The sequence below is a fragment of the Acromyrmex echinatior genome, chromosome 14, assembly GCF_024713525.1.
Source record: "Acromyrmex echinatior isolate Ae372 chromosome 14, ASM2471352v2, whole genome shotgun sequence".
Taxonomy (NCBI): domain Eukaryota; kingdom Metazoa; phylum Arthropoda; class Insecta; order Hymenoptera; family Formicidae; genus Acromyrmex; species Acromyrmex echinatior.
In genome coordinates, this window is record NC_141865.1 from 1,911,353 (window position 1) to 1,927,039 (window position 15,687).

Consider the following 15,687-nt stretch of genomic DNA (forward strand, 5'->3'; position numbering starts at 1 on the left):
CTCTAAAACTTTATTTACTCTCTACGTCAATCGTACCAAGCTTTAATTTAGAAAGAGATAAATAAGACCGCAGAGCCTGAATAAAAATACATCTACCGTTTAAAAAATGCTCTATGACTGTCGCGATTTTTAAACGGTATCTATCTCAAATGAGCAAATATATAAGTAAATAATGCCTTAAAATGTTCGATTTCGGCATTGAGCTTAATAAATGTAATGTATTTTAACGTTCTATTATTTTCTTAATATAATTTATATTGTTTCTTTAATATTCAAATAGTATTTAAATGCACAGGTACTAAAATCATTCTTAATCGAGTGAATAAAATCCTAGAAATTTATAGGTAACCCATTAATGAGCGTTTCATAAGTAGACCGTTCGTTCTAAATTGAATAATTTTGACAAATAAAAATACCGCGCAGCGAGAAATGTTTAAAGCGCTGGGAAACATTATTTGACCAGCTTTTCCCAAGTGGATCTTCGATGTACCTAGCAAGAACGAGTGCAAGGTGCACGAAGACCTCGGGACAACTAACTCCTTACGTTTTCTCTCTTGCAATACAATACAACCGACGAGATAATCGGCGGGCGGTATTCGCGAACGACGGCGCGATTATTCGCTCCGTGGGAGTTCCCTGAATATTTAAACGACCATCGTCGCGTCCGTGACACGATAGTACTTTCCTCTGCCTTTTTGCACGGTTTCGTGATCAACTTGTCGACGCATTGCTGCATCGTTTCATTCAGATTTCAGACGCATCTGATTTTTACAAGCACGATGCGTTGCGAATCAACACAAAGTTTTTTTTTAACTTCTTTTTTAATCCATTTAAGAGAGAGGACAATCACGTTCTTACTTATTAAAGTAGGGGAGACCGAGGTCAGTTGAATATAGGGGTAAGTAGAATAATTGAGGCTACATTAAAAATAAAACACGCGTAAACGTGTCTGAGCACGCAGCAGCGAGATTGTCGCTAAGTCTGCTGTAACATCTTGTTTCGAACACATCTATAATAGAAGTTATGTCACAATTTTAAAAAATCGTACACTTAAATAAATATTTTTATTTTTAAAGTTTTTGTTTTACAATCGTATATGATTGTCTAAAATATTTGATTTCTACTTAGATAGTAAGTGTAGTTCTTACTTAATAAAGTCCAACAGATTTTTTTTGTTTATGTGTCTTTGTTATCGTATATTGTTAATGTTTATAAAAAATGAACGGATAGGGATAATAGACTAACCACAGCATGGAACTGTATGACTCATTTAGTGACGACTCTTATAGTACTTATTCAAAATTTTATTCCTTTAAAGAGATTTTCCTCAGTGATAAATAAGTTTAGTTCCCTCATGTCCAATCTCGAAAGCTAGGCTTATTCGACATGTTTTTACACGAAATAAACAAATTTTGCAAAAAGAAGTATCGTTTTGTTCTGCGAATGTTTGTGTTTAAAATATATTTTTATAAAAATTTTATTAATACGTAGCCAAAGATGTAGTTTGAAATACATTAATCTTCATTTTAATCACAATCAAATTACTCCGATCCTAATTGAATCAGATGGAAATTACGCATTAGAAAAATGCATTTTTTTCATATTAGTTTTTAGTTTCCTCTTATTATTAAAATATTATTAGGTAGATCAAATGTATGTAGTAATTAGTGTAGAATTCATTTTTTCGATAAGTCTCTTAATTTCGTCTTTAAAAATTCGAAACTGAAAAATGAGCCTATTAGCCTCGGTCTCCCTTATAAATTAAAAAATATTACTTTTTATTGAAATAATTTTTGCTCCAAATAGTAAACTGTCTCTAATTTTTTTTTGTATTGCTTTTAAAATGCAATTTAGAATATTCTGTAATTTTGTTCAAATAATTCTTAATATATTGCATTTGCCTTATGACCTCCTTAAACTGTGCAATTAGAAAGGAGAAGAAATGCGCACTAAATACATTCGATATAATATTTTAGAAAGTGCAAGAATTCTATTTAATCGTTAATATGTTATGAATACGCACATATTGCGTCGTTAATACGCACATGCATTATAACGCATACCGCGTGGGTTGTTGAATAGGAGAGAAGCTGACGCATCGAGTTTCAATCGCGCCACAAAACGAAAAATGGTGCATAAAACGTAACGAAGTATAAGCCCAAATGATGAATATCCATGAGATTCGTTTAAGGGATTTGCATTCGCGCGCGGATCGAGTGAATATTAATTAATCTCACCGCCATGCTGTATTACGTGTCCTTATCGTATGTTACGCGTTCGTATTATTATTCCTTCGTTCCTTAGAAAAACACGTGTTTTTAATGGCACGTGATGTGGTACGAGTAAAATTAACGCTGAAGCATTGTGTATGTTTTTGTCCCATTATTGGATTGTTGCAGACTAAATATTACTTCCTTCAGCATATTGTTTATCAGCACGCAGAAGCGAGAAAAAAATGAAGCACAAAAAGCGATATTATTCTATAAATAATAATTAAATATATATGTATTATATATATAGAATATATTTCGAATTCAGAATTTTGTAGCAATAAATTGATGAAAGAAGAAAAACTTGTTCTTTTTTTCAACTTATTTTCAATTCGAATAACAATTTAAGACTTCAAAATTTAGATTTGCAAATTCCTTCTTCGACGGAAGGAAGAAATGAGCGATTCGCTGGTGTGAAAGACTGGCGATTGTATTATGCGGTCGCCTGATTGTCGGTCTGCGAAATTACGCGAATCACCGTTATATAAACCGTCGCCGCGTTACATCGTGAACGACACGTTGCAGAACAATGCGAGTTAATACGGCAATTAGTGCTGTCACCCGTAAACGGGCACGTGTGAAGTGGCGGACACGTCGCGTGGATATCAATGGACCTCGATCACACCGTTCCTCCTCAAATTTCTTCCCCGCCAAGAGAATGTGAGATGCAAATTGAAGGGTTGTCAAGAGTGATTCATCTCCTTTCTTGGTCGCACCTTATTAATCGACTGATCAACCCTCATTAGTATTAAGACGTTCCGTGACACATTTTACATAATAATTTCACTTGATTTCGCGAAATGATAAGAAGAACTACTAAAAACAAGTTTTTGCGCGTACAAATATTTGTACTAGATAAATCGTTGAAAGAGAAAAAAAAAAGAGATTTATATATTTGCCAGAAAAATCTTTTGACGTCAGTACAAGAATAGTTAAATTGACTTTCATATCGCCTTAAAAAATGCGGGAAACTGCATTGAAATATTGGAACGTTGCCAGGTTGAAATTCATGACTAATTCGCCGTTCACCGCGCGCTGCTCGGCGTTTGCTCGCAAAGCTGCCAAACTTGATAGCCATGGCAATTTATCGACCTGATAAAAACGCCATGGGTAGTCTTAAACATACGTTGGTACTCGTCTGTATGTATATATATTGTGAAACATTCGCACTTATCTTGGCAGTTCATTAATCCCAATTACCCTCGATAGCGATCGCATTCGACGTCCGCATCATTTATCGGAAGCGACTAAATTCCTATGGTCGATAGAATCTACGTGGATCACGATCTACGAGGCATAAAAGGATACTAACCGCTGGTTAGCCGGTTAAAAGCGATCTAACGATCAATCTCGCGTGGAATACCTTTCCACCTCCGATACTTGTTGAGCAACGTGAATACAGTATTTTTATCAAGTTCAATTATTTAGCAGTCTATTAATAATAAGTAACGCGAACAATCGTACCGAGATGTCTCGCTATAAATAATATTTCCATATATATGAATATCTCAGAATATTCACGTTTTTATTGAAAATTTCAAAATTGTATTCAAACAGTTGCTTGAAATTTAATCAGATGAAGTTGAGTTTTTTATTACGGAAATGTTATTTCAATTTTCGACAAAGAATAGATACTCATTGAATATTCCCGAATTGTTAACCGTTCAATTCTCAACATTCTTCACACTCTTTTGACATCAGATCATCAACTAAATGGTAATTGTTGAGATTGAAATATTGGCAAGTCTGTTTAATTCGTAATTGCGCTACTTGGCAATTAGGAATGACGCAAACCTAATTGAAAGTTCAATTGCTTCCTCGGCTAATAGCGCCCGATTAGGTCAACGTTCTGCCTTTGCGAAGCAAGTACACAATATAGCTGTGAGAGATTACGTGGTCAATAGCTGCGATTACGCTTGAGAGACACGTAAATAGATTCGGCTGGTTACGATAATAATGCTTAGACGATCGACGGACTTAATAAGGAAGACTAGACGTTGTCTAGATCCGGATTGAAGACTGCTTAATGAATCGTGGATCGAGGCAACGGATCGACCTGATGAGAAATTAACTAATTGGCCAATTACGCCTCTGCCTATTGAGCATGATAAACGATTTTAATCCTCAATTCCGGAGAAATCGCCGATCTAGCCTCCTCTTCGGTTCCCATGAGAGATTTCCCAATATCTATCTCAATACTCTCTTGACACTCGGAATTTAACGAGCGAATGACAGTTATGATTATAATTGAACTAGCCATCGATATTCACTTCGATATAACTCGTCTTTCAATCGTCTTCCATTACGCTGATAAAAGAAACTGCAGGATACACAACTAAGATTATCAGGATTATCTGTATCTGCGATCATGATTCACAGCACACTCTCTCTCTGATTTGTTTTTTTTTTTTCAAAATCCCTACCGGTCATCTCCTCTGCCGGTCAATATTTAAGGTATGTTAAAATAAAATATTGAAAGTGCCATTTTTTAAAATTTTTTAGGAAAAAGGAAAAATTTACTTTTAAAATTGCATAAAAAAATTTTATAAAAAGTAAATTAAACTATAATAAAAATAAGAGCAATCAGCCTCTACAAAAGTTTTTAATTACGTTCTAATTAAAAAAAAATTGTGTTACAATTTCAAAACGTTACAAGTCCAAAAAATGCAATTAAAATGTTGTGAGTTCTGTACAACTGCAGTAATTAAGTAACTAAAAGACATTAGTATGTGATAGAACATGACACTTATAATCCATTTATATAATAAAACGCATTTGCACAATTTTGATGGCACAACGTTTTTCATGGCATGTCTCGTTTATAACTGATTTTATGTTTTTTAAGCGAAAGTAGATAAATACGATATGCAATATCAAAGATTCCACAGGATATCCTGCATAAATATTTCAATCTTTATATGAATCGAGATAACGAGACTTGCATGAAGGTTGTATAATCGAAAATATCTTATCCAGAAACGGCGTGATGGCACAACTTAGAAAGCATGATATGATCGGCGTAGTATATATACATACGCCAAGTAATATCAGGTGTGATCGTCCACGAAGATGGCAATCCGAGTACTTTATACAGCATATCCTATCGCGGTCGATCTAACACGAGAATAAACTGTAATGTATGCACAAGCAAAGTCAACGCTCTGAATAAAGACACCGAGTGAAATGAAAGTGTAGTTTATAGACAATATGAGTGTTTATAATCTTTAAACAACATTCGAAAAGTACATTTACACTTAAAACACAATATTTGTCAAATCAACTATTTATATTGTCCAAGTAAATCAATTTTACAAAACAATTTCTGAAAATGTAGAAACTTAATCTAACTAATTAATCTATTTTATCTATTTGTTGTATCACAAATGTTTATCATAAAGAAATTTTAAAGCAAGATTACTGTCGTCATCAAATTGTAGTAATAACCTAGACAGTTTATTATTAATGGAACAATCAAGCGGTGTCAGCCGACGACAGCAAGTCGAGACATTTGAAGCACTTTGTCGTTCGTGACAAATAGCTATGATCAAATCACTTGCCACGATACGAATGGGATTAGAGTTCGCGATGTCTCGTCTTCTCTCCCTTTCTCCACGTTATCGACTTTTAACATCAGTTTCCCGAGACTTTAATCGATGCGAATGATCACATTACGCTTATCTGCACGACACGTAATTTACGCTAATGTTTATCTTCGAATTACGCTTTTGATCGAACCGCTAGAAGGTTTTCATGAGTACTAAACACACTGATATGAAATGGATAGTTGTAATCAACAAATACTTTCCGCGATGATTATAATTTTATGTGCTCGCCTTAATTGACGCGATAATAAGTGTCTCGTGGCAATAAAGTAATATTTTTACTATACAGAAAACTTGTCAAAGTAATGTAAAAATAAGAAAATTCTTAAGAAAATTTGGATATATAATAATAACAATGTTCTTACAAACTAAAAATGTATCTCAAATAATCAAATCTATACATTCTATTTATGAGACATTTTTTTTTACATACGAAGGATTAAAAAATGTAATATTTTAACAGTCTCTAGAATCTAGATTTACAATAATACTATTTCGCCAATTTGTATAGAGTTAAGGAAGAGATCGTTTCATTATCAGGGCTTCTGACGTCTCATGAAGACCCCTTCACTTTTTCGCGAAGCCCCAACGAGCGAAAGTTCTTGTCCGCGAAGGTGGTAAATGTGATCCTTCTGCAATGCGGGGATGAGTAACTCTATCCTCTGATAAAGAGCGTCGCGTCGATAGGGGTTGGCAAGTCATCCCGTCGTTCGTAACGCGATACTTTTTCTATTATAGATATGCATACATGCGAAGTGCATGTGAGGAATGATATTCGTTTTACACACGGAAGAAATTAACATGCGCAACCGTCGCGATCACAGAGACAAACTTAAGTGTTGTCGTTTTCGCTTCGGCGAACACTCGTTGCTTAAAATATCATTAACGTAATCATGATTAACGTAACATGATTACATTTTGATCCGAGATTTTCCTACAAATTAACGAATGCGATGGTAATCTTCCATCTATTGAATTCGAGATTGTAACACCCTTAAATTCATTTATGTGATACCCCAATTTATCTAAATATAAGTAACAAGATGTAAGTTTAATCAATTCTTAGAAAAAAATTTTCCAAAAAGTTTTTGATATTCCAGATATTTCCCTCCGAATTTTTAAACAAAATAAAAAATCCTCAAAGAGTCAGTTTTGATATAAAACTTTCTGAATAAAATTTTCTATATTCTTCTGAGAACCTTGAATATATTTATTATCGCTATATATTTTCCAAGTTTTTTTAAATATTCTGAATAATCTTAACGATATCTTCGAATACCTATGATTCTTATAAATTCTTTTTATTGTTATAATTATAAATGCACTGTGAAACATTGTAAATAATTTACTATAGTCATTGGATTAATCAGGTTAATAATCACGATAATTTTGAAAATAAGGACAGACGTAAGATATAGAAAATAGGTGTAGAAGGATACGATCAAATAGTTCAACCCACATGGCAATCAGTGAGCGCGGCTCATTACTCTCGTTAGAGAAGGGTTCGTTAAGCAGCCTAATAATTGATTGATAATTACATTAATTAGACCCCGTTCCGTTTAAGGCATCCTCTCCAATGAAATTGACATTGGTTCCCTGTTTGGTTCCTAGGTCGTCCTAAACGATGTGAATTACTGAATTAATTGCACTAATGCTTTGTCGTCACACGATTTTTTCCGACCACACACGCCCAATAGATCACGCTTCTCCCCATTGCTACACGAACAGAATTCTTTTTTCAGAACAAGGACACGAGATTTTTAATTTTTACGCAATTGCGCTTAAATTCTTATGAATTAAAATGACTATTTAAATCTCTCTCTAAGATATGACAACAGCGACTTTATTCCTGGCTTATGTCACGACTCGTTAATGACTTCACATACAGTAAGTCAAAGTTACGCCATTATTCTACTGCACATTCTAAAGTAGGATAAAATTCTTTCTCTCTGCCGGACCACTAGAAATTTGAAAGCATTCAAATACAAACCGAAGAAGGTTGACAAAAAATTGTCTTCTATTTAAAAATCAATTGCGTGCTATTTAACGTCACGTGACGGAACATGTCTCGCGATTAGCAATTTTTCAAGTATCCCACATTTGCGTCGAACAGGTTACAAAGAAGCTCCGTGATCGGAATGCCAGGGATCACTACTGTTTATCACCCGAGGAACAAAGCCGCCACTGTATCGAACTTCCATAGAGAAAGTATTGTAACGGAAGCATCTCGGTGGAACAGAAATACGTACCATGTTCATCAGCCTCTTGACCTGCTGATAACCATCGGAGCATGCGATATCATCTCGATCGCGACTGATCGTATCGCATGCTCGTAACGCGAGTCTCACTTGAGTTCGAGTCTCACTTTGACTCGAACGCAGGTGCACGCACAAGAACATAATTCGCTGTCATTGAGAGAAATCGGTATTCAAATACGCACTTGGAGATCTCACTGCTCATTCGCACTCTGATTCCCCGGATATTAAAACCTTTTGTAAAATTGAATTCTTAGATATTTTATGTGCAGCTTTTTCGGAACTCTCAGTAATATCTTCTTTTCAAAACATTGATGATTTTTTTCGTATTTGATATTTTAGCTACACTGGCAATGAGAAAAATAGTTTGTTTCATCAACAGGATGTAGATCTGTTCTTCTTAATTAAAGTTCCTTTTCTCTCCACGTTGGAGAAAAAAAAAGAGAAAAAATGAACCGTAAAGGAAGTTCAGCTAAAAAGACAGGCTTTATGATTACATTTTGGTTAAACCAAACAAACTTTCTGACTACTATAAAACTTGAGATTTTGCAAAGAATTATTGATAGATCGTACTATAAGGATTTGTTTAATACTTTCATATTGATTCTATAAAACTTTTAGTTATACTCACTAGACATACGCAACATTACCAGAATTCTGATTAACCTGAGCACTCCGTATGATCTGTTTTCTGTTCCTCCATTAGACTGCACTAGAACTCTCTTTCTCGCTTTCGCCAAATATCAAACATATACTTATTTCACTTTAAATTCCAAAAGTGTAGTTTTTCTGTGGAATGAACACTAATTGAACACAGAAAACAGACTTTAAAGATTTATATAGCATTCTACTATTGTGCAAGTCAGCGCGAGGCAAAGGCGAAGACGAACATGTATTGTTTAAATTATTTTGTGCATGTTCTTGTAATATTTTGTAGTGAAGTGGAACGATCACTGGATTAGTCGAATCAATTAACAATAAGCCGTACTATAATCTGCTTGAGTAGGTCAAAAATCGAAAAGAGGTTAAGAAGATCTAAGAAGTGAAACGAAGTCATATGGCGTAATAGCTGACGAGAAAATGTCTTCTTTACCTCGCTAATGTAATTTTAGGAAACACGTTATAACATTTTGAAGATTACTGTAATAGTTAATTTGGATTTCTGTGTAGTTATATTGCAAGTACAGTTCATTAAAATAAAAATGTATTTGAACAACGAGAAATTCTGATAAATTTAATAGGAAGAAATTAATCGTACTCATTCGGTAACGCTATAATAAACAAGAATTCTGATTCGTTCGTTTTTGAACAGAGATATAATAGTGATACTATGACTCTATCATATTTCCAATTGAGCCAACGAAATTCTTTATTCAATGAAATAATAAATATTAAAATATAGATAACATTTTTTTGGAAGCTACATACATGTGTATTATTTATTTTTTCATAACCTAAAGTTTAATTTGTTAATTATTTAATTTTCGACTCCGTCATCAGTTACCCCGTGATTTAAATGTACATTACGTGTATTGTATGAAATAGAGAATATGTTTGAATGGCAGTGCGATACCGCGGAATTCCCATTCAGAATACACCAAGCCATTAACCCGGTATAAAGTCTCGTCTAATCTTGTCTACCGATCAGAGAGCCGCAATTAATCAACACCAGGCACGAAATCGCTATTAACCTGACTCGCGAGTCGTGAATTCTGCGACACACTCGTGGAGGTTTTTCATCGCGGAACGAATACAAAGCGGCGATTACCTTTGTAGGATTAATACGAACAGACGGAAATTATAAAAGAAAGAGAATGCTCATTCAGCAAGCATGAGGAAGAAGATCATAACGGACATCAGTAATTAAGCGTTGTGATATCCACATAATTACCTTCGCTCGTGCGCAGGATAACACGTCAATTACGCGAAGACGAGGATTCTAACGAAGCTCAATTGCATCTTTTGGCCGGCGTGTTCTCTAGGATTCGCAAGGATTCTCCTTCAAACCAACTTACAGTGCGTTGCAGCCGCAGGGTCAACGAACATCCACGGGGAGCTGCTCTCGTCAATTAGTATCGCGGAATTTATAGTCAATTATGCGCCACGTCAGTGCGGATTAACTCGTCCGCGCGCAGGTATATCGAAATAACGTGTAATTTATCATAATTGAGATATTAGATTCAGCCACGAACATCTCCTCACCCATGGAAAGCAGCAAAACACCGCAAACAAGACATTCACTAACTGTAACGTTTTAATTACAATGTATTACCTTAAAATTTTGTGATTTCCGAGCAAAAAGCATAGGTTGTTATCTCTACTTCGTATATTTTTTAAATCGCATGAAATGTTAATTTCTTAGTGAGAAGAATTCGATCGATTGATTAATTTTCGCATGGATAGTTAATAAAAAAGATCGAGAAAAATGAGCCTAAGATTGCTATCCTTCTCGCGTTTATACAACAAGCTTGATAAGGCACGGAGCAGTCACGCTTTCTAAATCTCGCTTACTATCGATCCCTCTTTGTTATCTTTTCTCGATAGATTTTTGTAACTAATGATAGCGTAAACATCATCTTGTTGCTTTAATCACCGTCGAAGAGATAGTAAATTTAAAAAGTATTAAAATTTCTAGAAAATTCAGATTTTTTTCGTATTACTGGGTCATTGGAACTACACACTGAGAAAATAAACGCAATTTAAAATATAAATAAACGTAGAACATTTAAAAAAAACTCTTGCTTATTCTTTGATCAATAAAAATTCGAAGAATAAAAAATCTGGAAACGGTATCTCATTTTTCCTTATTACTATATATATTTACAACCGCATCGTATTCGCTTTGATATCAGCATCCTTCGAAGGAAGTGACATTTCCTGCGAAAGGTATCCTGCTAAACGCTTATCGCGTTACAAGGAATACCAAGGAACATCAAGGTGTAAAGTTGATTATTAATTAACAAACTAAATGGACTTGTTGCAATCAGATGATCGAGACATCCGGTTTTTTTTTTAATTAATAGTATAATTAACTGAATATTCCTTTTGCTCCACAAATGACGGTTCGAGAAGACTACAGGGATCTTTCGTAATCGATCCGACTCTACTTAAGCTGTTCGCGATTCATCTTGTTTAAGATGTTTTACTAGTCTTACTACTTGCGCAATGTCAACGAGTATGCATATAGTTAATGGGGCGCAGCATCTCACTCGCATCGCTGGAGATGGCCGGCTGGATGTAAATCGATCAGACCTGTCATGATGGACGGAACAACCGCACATTCCATCCTTTTGCTATCCTCGCACTTCCACGAGCTTATAAATAATCGGTTTAAGTGTACCCGTCCGTAAACTGCCCCTCGTCTTGCGCTCGGAAACAACACCCACATCTTACGATTCGCAACATTCATCCATCTGCCTTTCGCAATTAACGATTCTAAATCTTTTACGCAATCGACAGAGATAGGAGGAAGGAAACGCGATGCACGTTAAGAAATCTTTACTGCTATTTCAGCACCCGCGCACTTTGGACAACTTTCAACCCTTATAAAAAAATAATAAATAAATAACAAAATGCACGGAAATATTAAGTCTACAATCCGTCTCTATAATTAATAGAAAACGGCTAAAATTTTGAAACTACACTTTACACGCGCAGAAAATAATCCTGTCAAGTCTAACAGGTCATATGTTGGGTGCACCTACCCCGGTCGAATACAAGCTATTGATTGGTTCACTCCTCTCGTTTGGGAATATAAAACGGGAACATTACATTAACCACGACGCGAAACAAGTATTATTAATATTATAAAAAAGGCAAAATATGAGAGTAATTCAATGCGCAGTTCAACCGGAAATGTCGCCCATGGGAAGTCCGCAATGCGATACGCTCCCGCTGCCCCACTCTCCCCCCTTCCCCCCCCCCCTCTCTCTCTCTCTCTTTTTCTCTCTCGTTTCACAGGTATTTCATCGTTACCTTTTCTTTCCATATCCGACATTGTCAAGCTCGACGTGTCTGTACGTCGCGTAGGTGGCCATGGCGATTCCCCAGGAGCTAACCCGACCTAGGACAGTTCCACGAACAAGGTACCTCTGAGCGACTCCGAAGCAGTCAGGTCTTCCCGTTAAGGGTTATCTCTCTTCTGCAGTACGGACAAAAATCCAAACGCAAAGCGAATCCGAACAGACGGATCTTTTCGTCTTAAAACTTCTTCCACGGCTCCAGAGATGATCGCGATCTCTGACAGCGAGTGTTTGCGATGCTCGCAATGTCGGTGCTGCGAGTGCGGGCGAGAAACTGACGGTCGAACCAGGATCCAGCCAGTATATAACGCCTCCTCCACCGGTGCCTCGTGCCCGTCTCTCTCCCTCTCCTTTTTCCTGTGTCTCCTTCTCTATTTCTCTTCTCTCCCTTCCCAACAAGAGCTCTCGCGACTCGCCACTTTCCACCGCGAGTACCCCGACAGTGCCGTATGTACTTAGTTCCACCCCCGTCCGCGGACCAGGAGAGCCGACGACGCCGACGCCGAGCATCGTGCATTCACCTCAATCAATACGCTCAGCGAACCAGAGAGAGGAGAGGAATAGAAGAGAGGGAGGAGGGAGGTTGAGGAGAGAATCCACCGGCGCGTAGTTCGTTGCACATGCATGCTGCACGTGTGGACATGCGGAGGGTAATGAGCAGGGACCGGAAGGGCCCTAAAAGGGCGCGGAGCAGCCCCCCCGGAGGGCGAAGGGTGGAAACGCTTTTTGATGACAATCCTTTGCTTCGATTGCATGCGAAAGATTGGGATCTTTTTTTTTCGTTTAAAGATAAATAGTACGTGATTTTTTGATGTATCCAAATTTGATGGGGTGAACAGAAGGAGATGAGAGATAAGAGAAGAGCAAAACGAGATGTCAAGGATATCTAAAAGTTCCCTGTTTTAATATTCAATTTTTTTATTTGTACTAAAATGTACTTTTTTTTATTGTACTTTATTTATATAGATATTAAACTTTTGAATTTTATACGTCGGAGTTACATCTTTTTAGTTTTGCTCGAAATCTTATATTTCTTGTAAGTGATCGCGAGAGTTCAATGATCCATGTGTTTCTTTTTAAACCAACAGATATGTATCACCAAATTTGGAAATAGCCTTTTTAGTTCATATCGTGCAAGTAATGTAATGATAATAGGAGATTAATGTAGAAATCTTTAATATTTTTCACAGAGTATAGCTCGAAAAATATACTAGCGGAAGGTTGTATTTATCGAAATTACTACAGCCAGTGTTCAAATAGGACGTTGGACGGAAATGTAACGAATGCCGCCTTCGTATGATTTCGCGATTCATGGTCAACAAAACATAAAGTCAGCAAACAGTAGATTGCAGTTCGTCTTGCGTGTTTTCTCGAGGCGTTACTCGAAGCGGATGTGACCTGAGGATCGTCGCGACATACGCTGTGTTATAAATGGTAGATAAACGCCGATGATATGTCGCGTGTCGCGTTGTACGCGATTGAAAATTTAATACGCAAGCACGGAACAGAGCAATGACTCCATAAGAATAATACGATCCATACTTAGTGGCGTATATCGATTTATTCTATTATCGGACCTCCTAAATACGAATAGACTCAAATATAATATAATTTGTTATTTCAATAATTTTTGAATTTAATAAGGTTTCCCACAAAATTGAGTACATTTGAAAGTATCAATAATGATTGAAAAATTTAATACACTATGCATAAATAAAAGGTGTTAAAACGGAAAAATTATGGCAAGTTATAAATCCTTTAAATTTTAACAAATATTTTATCTTATTAGCACATAATTAAGTAATAAATTAACTGCGTTATTATTAATTATATATATTTTCACCGCAAGAGTGAAAAATGTACAAACAATAACCGCTATCGCTACTCGCTGTCTGCATCTATCTCCATCTCATAGAAAATATTGTATTTCCACGAGATATCCAACGGGCAGATATAATTACATATTGCAACTTTATAGCGCGTGGGTGGCAGGTAAAAAAAAATGACGTCACGTATCTCTACGCCCGCATTCGCGAGTTTCAGCCATAATCGAGAATTCTCGTTTTCTCAACTAGGAAGAGACACGCGACGTGTGAGACTTTGTCTGTTTTATCGTTCTCACATGCAATTGCATCTTCGTAGCTACGTGCTTACGTTTAATAAACTTTTCAGGCTAAAACTTACGAAAAGCTGATTTACACAAAGGAATATAAACTGCGAATGATGAAACACGAGGAGACGAATGGGGCTTCCGTCAGTCTGTTTTTCGAGGGTTTCACCAGCTGCACCCCTTGGAAGAGGAGACCCGTAAGGGTTGGTCGATCCACGCGTCACGACGGGGTGTCCTCAGGGAATGTTTCTCTCGTATTCTAAGTGCTGCTTGCGTAATTGACCGATCAAATTGCCGCGGTCCCTTTACGACGAATGATAGAGGCATCGGAATTACCGAGAATTGAGTTTGAGCCAGCGACAAACCGGCGATTCACCCTGTCTGGAACTTTTGTCAACTTTTTGCTTGGATACGCGCGTGTCTGATATAATGCGATGAATTTTACGCGCGTGCGGGCAGAGTTGTGCGAAATTATTCAAATCCCAATGTGTCGCGCGCAAATTTGCGTTTCTTATAAATAAATTCTTTGGTAGTGAAATGCGGATGATGACAACGTCCAAAATAATTGGACGCAAGGATGTCACAAATGTCAATTTTGACATTTGTAATGAGTTTAGACATTACGAATTCATAAAGCTTGATAACTCATTTTATCAAGCAATGAAATGATGTAACTGTTATGAATGTATAAATATTAATCTTATTTTTTCCGTAATATAAATATTATGTATAAATAATCGCTTGAAAATATAAGACTATCGGAAATCTAAGAAATAATTTAAAAAAAATCACAATTTCAAACATTTTTATCGTTTTCTCGGCATAAATTCTAAATTGCAGACTTATTAATGTATATGTTTCAAATTCTAGAGGATTTCCAAATTTAAAGTAATATATATATATATATATATATCGTTCTACAAAAATTATTGCATTCAATCGGTAAAACAGAGGACTTTAGAATTCCCTAGAAAGCCCAAAAGAACTCTATAAAGTTGTCTGTATTATCGATTAAACGCAATAATTTTTTTTTATAACAATTACAATACTTTTTTCCTCTTTTACAGATTTGGAAATCCTTTTCCAAGATTAAAGTATACCGTGTTTTAGTTCAATATGGCGTCAGAGTTGTCAATATCGTAACATTTCCTTGACATAAAAGCGTTGCAATCTGTACTTATAAAATTGTGGTCTACAGACTAACAACACACTGTTTACACGGACAAACAACAGTTCTTATAATTGAACCTAAACGTCCGATGTCGCATTTTATCGGTAAAACAGCAATCTCGGAGTGCAGGCTTCACTTTAGGATCACCTTAAAATAGAAAAATTCATCATATTATATTTCTTAGCTTTAATCGCCATCTTGAAAGTAAGATTTGACTATAAGAAACGTGAAAATATTGCATCATTTGTGCTCGCGTA

The 15,687-nt window shown here is 36.1% G+C and overlaps 1 protein-coding gene across 1 annotated transcript in view; it reads right to left on the reverse strand.

Moving 5' to 3' along the window:
• Positions 1-12,600, reverse strand: part of Jupiter (microtubule-associated protein Jupiter) — a 35,936-nt gene extending 23,336 nt beyond the window's left edge. Inside the window, exon 1 of the mRNA XM_011057850.2 lies at positions 12,103-12,600. Coding sequence (XP_011056152.1) covers positions 12,103-12,164 — 62 coding nt within the window. The 5' untranslated portion in view covers positions 12,165-12,600. The remainder of the gene's footprint in view (positions 1-12,102) is intronic.
• Between the last annotated feature and the right edge of the window lie 3,087 nt (positions 12,601-15,687).